This window comes from Chiloscyllium plagiosum, unplaced genomic scaffold, assembly GCF_037043375.1.
Source record: "Chiloscyllium plagiosum isolate Xiang-an unplaced genomic scaffold, Cpla_swu_hap1 HiC_scaffold_9, whole genome shotgun sequence".
NCBI lineage: Eukaryota > Metazoa > Chordata > Chondrichthyes > Orectolobiformes > Hemiscylliidae > Chiloscyllium > Chiloscyllium plagiosum.
In genome coordinates, this window is record NW_028270147.1 from 33,755,681 (window position 1) to 33,766,803 (window position 11,123).

At 41.7% G+C, this 11,123-nt stretch overlaps 1 protein-coding gene across 2 annotated transcripts in view; it reads left to right on the forward strand.

Moving 5' to 3' along the window:
- Positions 1 to 11,123, forward strand: part of LOC122554257 (transmembrane protein 205) — a 13,596-nt gene continuing 2,473 nt past the window's right edge. The window contains exons 1-3 of one of the 2 annotated variants that reach the window (XM_043698994.2): positions 1 to 105; positions 5,453 to 5,596; positions 10,960 to 11,123. In XM_043698994.2, the coding sequence (XP_043554929.1) occupies positions 5,497 to 5,596; positions 10,960 to 11,123 (264 nt within the window). In that variant the 5' untranslated portion in view covers positions 1 to 105; positions 5,453 to 5,496. Of the gene's footprint in view, positions 106 to 3,311; positions 3,331 to 5,452; positions 5,597 to 10,959 lie in introns of those variants that run through there. The other variant, XM_043698995.2, reaches the window with a different exon arrangement.

Genomic DNA, 11,123 nt, shown 5'->3' on the forward strand with positions numbered 1-11,123 from the left:
ATGAGGAGAGCGGCTGGGGGAGGGGAATGATACAGTGAGAGTGTAGCGCTGGCTTGTACCGAGGCAGGTTGTAGCCTGACCCAGCTCGGGACAGACGATAGGAAGGTAAATCTTGTGCATTTCTTTCCTCCATTCCTGAAGCAGCACTACAAAGTTCTTTAACGTAAAGTTTTGGGAAATGCAAGTACAATTTCAAAGTTTAATTTTCCGTCTTCAATGAAAAGCGGCGTATCGGTGAAAGTTTAGTCTGACCTAAAAGCTATATCTGAGAACTTGGAGCTATATCTGGATATTTTAAAAGAGAAAAGCGTGGAAATATATTATTTGATCGTTGTAATTTTGTTAAAACTCCGCAGTTTTGGTTAATTGACGCTTGTGACAGCCTCAGAAAATGGATTAACCTCACCGAGTTCCCGTTGGCTGTTGTATTTTTACCTCCCACCCCGGCGAGCACACATGCACAAACATTCTCAACACCAGGTCATTTTTCAGATCTATTTAATGTTGAAAGTTCACCAGAGTTCAACTCTGAGCTGATCAACTCTCATCTGCCTTTTAAGGCAAGTTAAAAAATTCTGGAAATACACAGCAGGCCTAGCAGAATCTGTTTAAAATAGTTTAATTTCTGGCTATCTTATATTTTTATATCTCCAAGCTGGATGTAAGAAATTTATATTGGGCAAAGGAGAAGGGATAGTGAAACTAAAAAGCAAGAAGTGAGACTGGAGTCCTGTCGCGCAGAAGTAATTCATCTATTTAAGTCAACAAGCAGTGCTTTGTTCTCAGTTTAAAAACAGAAAATGCTGGTAACAGTCGGTATGGTCAGGCAGTATCTGTGAAGACAATTAGGGTTAATCTTTCAGGTCATTGACTTTTCGATAGAACGCTGTGAGTAAGCGAAACGTGGCGCTGTACAGAACAGTTGGAATTTATGGTGGTGGAGCTCAAGATGTTACGAAGTAATTTTGTGCTCCGAACCAAGAGAGATCGAGCGCTTCCATAATCCTAAATAAGTAGGGACAGCGAGATCTGGTTTCGTGAAGTTGACTGATGGATAGCATATTGGAAGGTTTAGATCGGTTGCGAAAATGGATTTGCATCCAGAGCGCACCACACCTGGCAGGATTAATCAAGTTAACGAATCTAAACAATGCTGCCAATTCTTAACATCACGCTGAGAAAGAAATAGTAACCAGAATGGAAATATCAACAGGCTAGCAGGGAAAGTTATTGTTGAATGTCTAATACATATGGTGTAACAGACAGGACCGTTTTAAAAAAAAATACTGATGGGATGTGGGTTATGTTGGTCTGTCCAGCATTTATTGTCCATTGCTAGTTGCCCTTGAGAAGATGGTGGTGAGCTGCGGCAGTCCATCTAGTCTCAGTACACCCATAATGCCAGTAAGGAAGGAGTTCCAGGATTCTGACCCTGATATATTTCCGAAGTTAAATATCACACAACACCAGGTTATAGTCGCAACGGGTTTATTCGGAAGCACAAACTTTGGGAGGCACTGCCTCTTCATTAGGTAGTTGTGGAACATGACGAAAATGAGGGCTGGAGATCAGAGTCGAAATTAGTGGTGCTGGAAAAGTACAGCAGTTCAGGCAGCATCTGAGGAACAGGAAAATCGACGTTTGCAAAAGCCTGCTCCTCAGATGCTGTCTGAACTGCTGTGCTTTTCCAGAACCACTCTAATCTTGAAGTTGTGGAACATGACCATATGACACAGAATTTATAGCAAAAGGTTTACAATGCCATGGAGCTGTAATGTTATATTAAAGAACTTTGATTAAAAATCACACATCACCAGGTTACAGTTTGATTCAGTCTCCCATCTTTTAGAATGGGATATGATTAGATTCCCTACAGTGTGGAAACAGGCCCTTCGGCCAACAAGTCCACACTTGCCTCTCTGATGAATGCTCCTAATAACTATGGGCAATTTAGCACAGCCAATTCACCTACCCTGCACATCTTTGGACTGTGGGAGGAAACCCACGCAGACACGTGGAGAATGTGCAAACTCCACACACAGTCGCCCGAGGCTGGAATCGAACCTGGGACCCTGGTGCTGTGAGGCAAGCACACCCCCCCCCCCCCCCCCCCCCCCCAGGATATGGTGGTTTAGATTCTTTAATATGTAAATCCCAGAACTACATTCTCAAGGTGGTGTCAGCATTTCTAGTAATAGGTATCATTTCAGCTCAGACAATGCATTAAATGTGTGAAGGTAAAGTCTGTCACAATGTTGAGTCAATTCTATTTCTAAAGTGGGGCTTACAGAATCTTACATGCTTCCAAATAAACCTGTTCGACTATTCCTGTTGTTGTGATTTCTAACTTTGACCACTCCAGTCCAACACCGGCACCTCCAAATCATGATATATTTCCAAGTCAGGATGGTGACTGGCTTGGAGAAGATCTTGTAGCCTATGGTGCGCATATGTATCTGCTGCCCTTTTCCTTCTAACAGTCGTGGGTTTGGAAGCTGCAGTCTAAGGAGCCTTGGTGAATATTTGCAGTGCAACTTGTAGATAGTTCATTGTTTTTGCTGAGCATCTTGTTGAAGGGAATGGATGTTTCTAGATGTGCCAGTCAAGTGGGCTGCTTTGTCCTGGAAATCATGTCCATTGTTGTTGGAGCTGCACCCATCCAGGCAAGTCAGGAGTGCACTATTGCATTATTCTCCTAACTTGTGCCTTGTAAATGGTAGATAGGATCAATACTCTGTTCAATGCCTCTCCTCATCTTTCCTCATAGATCTATCGCCTGCTCTCTTTATCTACTTTTCACTGAAGTGCATTTAAATATGTAGGGGCATTCTTAAGAGAGATCAGGAAGGCAAAGTGGGGATATAAGTGTCTACTAAGGCTAAGGATAGTCTAAGATTCTACAAATACATTAAGAGCAAGAAGGCAATGAGACAGAGAGTTGGGTCCCTTAAAGATCAAAGAGGTTGTCTTTGTGTTGAACCTCAGGAGATAGGAGTGATGTTAAATAAATACACCTGTTTTTACTTTGGAGAAAGAAATGGAAGCTACAGAACTCTGAAATAAATATTGATTTGAAATATTTTAGAAGAGGAAGTGCTGGAAGTCTTAGAAAATATAAAGATGGATAAATCTCTGGGACCTGATGTAGTGTATCCCAAGGTGTTGTGGGGAGTTATGGAGGAGTTTGCAGGGACCTTGCAAAAATATTTATTTCATCTATAACCATGGGTGAGATGCTGGAGGATTGGGGAATGGCTAATGTTGTGCCTTTGTTTAAAAAGGGATAGAAGAAAGAACCTGGAAACTAAAAACATGTGACTTCAGGGATGGGTAAGTTAGAGGCATAAAGATGTACAGCATGGAAACAGACACTTCGGTCCAATTCGTCCATGCCAACCAGATATCCCTAAATTAATCTAGTCCCATTTGCCAGCACTTGGCCCATATCCCTCTGAATGGTTCCTATTCAGTTACCCATCCAGATACAATTACAGCATTGAAAAAGCATCAGCTTCCACCACTACTACTGGCAGCTCATTCCATACAAGCACCACCCTCTGTGTGAAAACATTATCCTTGGGTCCCTTTTAAAACTTTCTCTTCTCACCCTAAATTTATGCCCTCTACTTCTGGACTCCCCCACTTGAAGGAAAAGACCTTGGCTATTTAACCTATCCATGCGCTTCATGATTTTATAAACCTCTATAAGGTCACTCCTCAGCCTCTGAAACCCTATTCAGCCCCTCCCTATAGCTCAAACCCTCCAATCCTGGCAACGTCCTTGTAAATCTTTTCTGAACCCTTTCAGGTTTCACAACATTCTTCCTCTAGGAAGGAGACCAGAATTGCTCGCACACAATTCCATGTGCAGCTGCAACATTATTGAAGGTGATTCTGAAAAATGGGACTAATATGCATTTGGAGAGGCAAGGAATGATTAGGAATAGTCAGTATGGTTTCGTGCAAGGGAAATTATGTCTCATTGAGATTTTTGAGGAAGCAACCAAGAATATTGTTGAGGGCAGAGTGGTAGACATTGTTTACTTGGACTTTACTAAAGCCTTTGAGGTTTCACATGGTAGACTAATTAGTAAAGTTAAATCACATGGGATTCAGGATGAGCTTGCTAATTGGATGCAAAATTGGCTTAATGGCAGACAATAAACTGGTGAGAGATGGTGGTTTTTCGTATTGGATGCTTGTTACCAACAGTGTTCAACAGAGAACAGTGCTGGGTCCACGATTTATAAACAATTTGAAAGAGAATATAGAAGTCATGGTTAGTAAGTTTGTAAATGAAGCTAAAATTGGTGGCATAGTGGACAGTGAAGAAGGTTATCTTAAGATCACAAAGAGATATTGATCAATTGGGTCAATGGGCTGAGGAGTGGCAGATGGAGTTTAATTTGGATATATGCAAAGTATTGCATTTTTGTAATATGAACAATGGCAGGACTTGTACAACTAAACGTAGGGCCTTGGGCAATGTTGTAGAAGAGAGTCCATGGGCTTCAAATTTGCAATTCTTTGAAGTTTTTGTGTCACATGTAGACAGGGTGATTAAGAAGCAATTTAGCACGTTTGCCTTCATTGCTCAGTTCTTCAAGTGTAAGAATTGGGATGTAATTTTAAGATTGTATAGGATGTTAGGAAGGCATCTTCTGGAGAAATGTCCAGTTCTGTTATAGTAAAGATATTAAACTGGAGAAACTTCAGTAAAGTTTTTTGCCAGGATGTTGCTGGGAATGAAGGGTTTGATTTATTAGATTGGCACTTTTTTTTTTACAAGTCCGTTGGAGACTGAGAGGTCACCTTTTTGAGGTTTATAAAATCATGAGGGGTATAGATGTGGTGAATTGCAGATGTCTTTTCCCAAGGGAGGGAGATTGCAAAACTCTGGGCATGTTTTTGAGGTGAGAAAAGAGAGACATGAGGCAACCTTTTTTTTAAAGAGTGGTTGGCATATGGAATTAACTTCACAGGTGGATCCAGGTACAGTTAAAATGTTTAAAAGACATTTGGATAAGAACATGAATAGGAAATGTTTGGAAGGATATGGACCAAATGCAGGCAGGTGGCACTAATTTAGTTTAGGATTATAGTTGGCGTGGACTGGTTGGACTGAAAGGTCTGTTTTTGGGCTGTATGACTTTCTTCAACTTATAATAGTAAATTCCATATTATCACTACTCTGGACGGTGTTTCTTCTGAAAACTTGAACTGATTTCCTTCAGTTTTACTATTCTCCACAAGTGAAATCACTTTCACATATTTAATAATTTAAAAGACATTTGTTGTTTTCTTTTAAGAATTTACACTGGAGGACATATTATACCTTTTGGTAAATATATGTTTGCAAATCTGAAATTGAGACTGATGGTCATTTTTGAGCTTGGTTTAACTTTTGTTTTACATTTCACTTTGGTCTCATGTCTTCTTTCCCTTGGCACAGGGTTTCTGCCTTCCTTGGTTGTGATGTCATCTGTGTAAGTTACCATGCCGACTGAAGGAGAACCTACAACGTTTGCCAAACTTCTGCACCTGATGTTCCTCTCCACCTTCTGGGGAATGCAGATATGGGTCACATTTATATCAGGTAAGTGTCTCCTCTCTCCTGTACTTTTTTTAATTTCTGAAATGGGGACATGTACAGCATTGGCTTGACCAGCCTTTGTTGCCCATCCTACTTGCCCAGGGAGCAGTTTAAAATCAACCACATTGCTGTGGATCGGAATTCGCTTGTTGGCCAGACCAGTTAAGGATGGCAGATTTCCTTCCCTAAAGGACATTACTGAACCAGATGAATTTTTCCAGCAATCAACAGTTGTTGATTAATGGTCACCATTAGGCTAGCTTTTTATTCTGTTTTTTTTTATTTCAAACTTCACCACCTAACATTCAAATCTTTGATCCTAGAATATTAACTGGAATTCTGGATTACTTGTCTAGTGACATTACCACTAAGCCATTGCCTCCCCTGTAATTGATTCTTTTGTTGAACCATTACTATTGATAGTTAATACTTGTTTCTATTCTCTATAGTTTAACGGGATCAAACATGCCACAATGACCATGCATCCATACACGCATTTGTTCTAGGCAATGGAGTATAATTGGAAAGCTGTTCAATAGCTTCAAACAGTTTCTCATGTCTCCTACCTAACAACATTTTTCAAAGGTGTACATGCAATTCTATGTCTCAATAAAGATGTGATCAAAGCCACTGCATCAAACTGACTTGAAAAATTAAATTATGTACTCCAATTAGTTTTACTGTGATCATGAAATCCAGTAGCCTTACCTAGGATGTACAAGAAAGTGATTTACAAATGTTTTGAAATGTATACTTCTCATTATTTGTCCTTAAAAGCAAATCCAATATTTCATTAGTTGTACTGTGGGGGAAAGAAATATTAAAGAATAAAGTGCAACTTCTATGATGGAAGAAATTATAATTTTTGGTATTCTTTCCAATGCCTTTGAAGTGTGATGTGATTCGGTATTGGAATGGAAAAATTCATAATTTACTTATGAAACCTCACAATCGCAGCTCACAAAAGCACAGATTCAGCTTGTCGAATTACTATAGCCCATCTAACTACCCGCAATCTCAAATTATCCCAGAGCAGACGCTCGACTTAAATAAGCTGGCACTTTTCTTCAACTCTTGTAATCAAAGTCATGAATAATATTCTGTAATAGTTGAACATTATCGCCTCTTTTCCTACTCAACATCTCTTTATGCTTAGACACAATCGACCAGAACATTGGAGTTTGTCCAACACATTAGAACTCCCCTTGTACAGTTCGGTGTGTTTCTCCTTTTCAGCATTTCAAAGTCCTTTTGTTCATTATTAGTGGCAAGTACCCATGTTCTTGAATTTCCTCCCTACATCTCCGTTTCTTTTTTATTCCCGGTAAAAAGGGGAGCACTTTGGGGCCAGCGACCATAATTCAGAGTTTTAAAATAGTGATGGAAAAGGATAGACCAGGTCTAACAGTTAATCTTCTAAATTGGAAGAAGGCCAATTTTGACAGTATTAGGCAAGAACTTTCAAAAGCTGAATGGGGGCAGATGTTCCCAGATAAAGGGACGGCTGGAAAATGGGATGCCTTCAGAAATGAGATAACGAGAGTATCTTCATGTTTGGGTGAAAGGAAAGGTTGATAGGTATAGGGAATGCTGAATGTCTAAAGGAATTTGAGGGTTTGGTTAAGAAAAAGAAGGAAGTGTATGTCAGGCATAGACAGGATAGATGGAGTGAATCCTTAGAGTAAAAAGGCAGTAGGAGTGTACTGAAGGGAGAAATTAGAGGGCAAAAAGGGGACATGAGACAGTTTTGGCAAATACCATTAAGGAGAATCCAAAGGGATTTTGCAAATACATCAAGGACAAAAGGGTAACTAGGGAGAGAATAGGGCCCTTCAAAGATCACCAATGCAGCCTTTGTGTGGAGCCGCAGAAAATGGGGGAGCTACTAAACAAGTATTTTGCGTCAGTATTTACTGTGGAAAAGGACATGTAAGACATAGAATGTAGATGGTGACATCTTGACAAATGTCCATATTACAGAGGAGGAAGTGCTCGGATGTCTTGAAACGCATAAAGCTGGATTAAATCCCCTAGACCTGATCAGGTGTACCTGAGAACTCTGGAAAGCTAGGGAAGTGATTGCTGGGCCTCTTACTGAGATATTTGTATCATTGATAGTCACAGATGAGATGCTGAAAGACTGGAGGTTGGCTTACGTAGTGCCACTGTTTAAGAAAGTTGGTAAGGACAAGCCAGAGAACTATAGACCAGTGAGCCTGATGTTGGTGGTGAGCAAGTTGTTGGATGGAATCCTGAGGGACAGGATGTACGTGTATTTGGAAAGGCAAGGACTGATTTAGGGATCGTCAACATGGCTTTGTGTGTGGGAAATCATGTCTCTCAAACTTGACTGAGTTTTTTGAAGAAGTGACAAAGAGGATTGATGAGGGCAGAGGGGTAGATGTGATCTATATGGACTTCAGTAAGGTGTTTGACAAGGTTTCCATGGAAGACTGGTGAGCAAGCTTAGATCTCATGGAATACAGGGAGAACTAGCCATTTGGATACAGAACTGGCTCAAAGATAGAAGACAGAGGGTGGTGGTGGAGTTGTTTTTCAGACTGGAGGCCTGTGACCAGTAGAGTGCCACAAGGATCGGTGCTGGGTCCACTACTTTTTGTCATTTACATAAATGATTTGGATATGAGCATAAGAGGTATAGTTAGTAAGTTTGCTGATGACACCAAAATTGGAGGTGTAGTGGACAGCACAGAAGGTTACGGCTGAAAATGTGTTGCTGGAAAAGCGCAGCAGGTCAGGCAGCATCCATGGAACAGGAGAATTGATGTTTCGGGCATAAGCCCTTCTTCAGGAATGAGGAAAGTATGTCCAGCAGGCTAAGATAAAAGGTAGGGAGGAGAGAGTTGGGGGAGGGGCGTTGGAAATGCGATAGGTGGAAGGAGGTCAAGGTGAGGGTGATAGGCTGGAGTGGGGTGGGGGCGGAGAGGTCAGGAAGAAGATTGCAGGCTAGGAAAGTGGTGCTGAGTTCGAGGGATTTGACTGAGACAAGGTGGGGGGAGGAGAAATGAGGAAACTGGAGAAATCTAAGTTCATCCCTTGTGGTTGGAGGGTTCCTCGGCGGAAGATGAGGCGCTCTTCCTCCAACCGTCGTGTTGCTATGGTCTGGCGATGGAGGAGTCCAAGGACCTGCATGTCCTTGGTGGAGTGGGAGGGGGAGTTGAAGTGTTGAGCCACGGGGTGGTTGGGTTGGTTGGTCCGGGTGTCCCAGAGGTGTTCTCTGAAACGTTCCGCAAGTAGGCAGCTTGTCTCCCCAAGATAGAGGAGGCCACATCGGGTGCAGCAGATGCAATAAATGATGTGTGTGGAAGTGCAGGTGAATTTGTGGTGGATATGGAAGTATCCCTTGGGGCCTTGGAGGGAAGTAAGGGGGGAGGTGTGGGCGCAAGTTTTGCATTTCTTGCAGTTGCAAGGGAAGGTGCCAGGAGTGTAGGTTGGGTTGGTTGGTGGGGGGGTGTGGACCTGACGAGGGAATCACGGAGGGAGTGGTCTTTTCGGAACGCTGATAGGGGAGGGGAGGGAAATATACCACCTCCAAACGGACCCCACCACCAAGTCCCTCCTCCCTACCTTTTATCTTAGCCTGCTGGACACACTTTCCTCATTCCTGAAGATGTCCTTATGCCCGAAACATTGATTCTCCTGTTCCTTGGATGCTGCCTGACCTGCTGCGCTTTTCCAGCAACACATTTTCAGCTCTGATCTCCAGCATCTGCAGTCCTCACTTTCTCCTCAGCACAGAAGGTTACCTCAGGTTACAACGGGATCTTGATCAGATGGGCCAATGGGCTGAGAAGTGGCAGATGGAGTTTAATTTAGTTAAATGCAAGGTGCTGCGTTTTGGGAAAGCAAATCTTAGCAGGACTTATACCCTTAATGGTAAGGTCCTAGGGAGTGTTGCTGAACAAAGAGACCTTGGAGAGCAGGTTCACAGCTTGAAAGTAGAGTCGCAGGTAGATAGGATAGTGAAGAAGGCATTTGGTATGCTTTCCTTTATTGGTCAGAGTATTGAGTACAGGAATTGGAAGGTCATGTTGCGGCTGTACAGGACATTGGTTAGTCCACTGTTGGAATATTGCATGCAATTTTGGTTTCCTTCCTATCGGAAAGATGGTGTGAAACGGGTTCAGAAAAGATTGACAAGGGTTTGCCTGGGTCGGAAGATTTGATCTACAGGGAGAGGTTGAATAGGCTAGGGCTGTTTTCCCTGGAGTGATGGAGGCTGAGGGGTGACCTCATAGAGGTTTATAAAGTCATAAGGGGCATGGATGGGATAAACAGACAAAGTCTTTTCCTTGGGGTGGAGGAGTCCAGAACTAGAGGGCATAGGTTTAGGGTGAGAGCGGAAAGGTATAAAAAGGACCTAAGGGGCAAATGTTTCATGCAGAAGGTGATGCGTAAATGGAATGAGCTGCCAGAGGAAGTGGAGGAGGCTAGTACAATTGCAACATTTAAAAGGCATCTAGATGGGTATATGAACAGGAAGGTTTGGGGGGGGATATGGCAGGTGGGACTAATTGGCTTGGAATATCTGGTTGGCATGGACGAGTTGGACCAAAGGGCCTGTTTCCATGCTGTACATCTCTATGACTGAGTCACCTGTTGGAATGCGGAATGAGGGACTGTAGAAAACAATTCTAGAGTCCATCTGATGTATTCAAACTCGAAGAATAATTTTGTAGTTGATTCTGTTAGAGGTTGCCCTATTTCCTTTCCATATTTTACAAAAGTACATATTTGTATGTACTACATTCATATGAATTATACATACAAATGAGGACTATTTGGTTTCTCAAGCCTGTTTCGTCATGTGGTAAGATCGTGGCTGATTTGATTATGGCCTCTATCTTCCTATCCACTCCATTTAACTTTCTTGTCATGAATGATTTTATCTCCGATTTAAGTTTCCATTGCTGACTTCCCCAGACGTGTGTGAAAACTGCTGCGCTTGATTAAGACTCAAGTCTGATAAATATGACAGTGTTAACATCGATATTTATATTAATAATTAACCCTCACCCAGTTTAATATTGGCATCAGAAAACCTGCAGTACTGCACAATATTTTTTAATAAGTTATTGCTTATGCAAAAGTATCTCATTGGTCATCCATAATTGCCATTTACAGCTTTGCAAAAAATAATTAGTGAGGTAAAGGATTTCATACTGAACTGCATAGACTTATGGTAAATACAGTGAGCAATAACCAATATTAATGGCCAAAGACTGATTTTATGATTTTTTTAAATTTGTTTCCTCTTTACAGTACAACCTATGGTTGACTTTGTATTGCCGTCCTCATCAATAATTTAATCAGAAGTTCTTAATCTCATTTTGTTTGTTCTACAGGTCTGATCATGGGCAGTAACCTCACGAGACACACATTCGGCTTCATTCAGAGCAGACTTTTTCCATACTACTTTCACCTTGGATCTTTCTGTGCCTTCTTTAATTTAACCATCTTTGCAATGTATCATCCCAGTGAGTTGTTAACTGAAGAGGAGACATTTCAG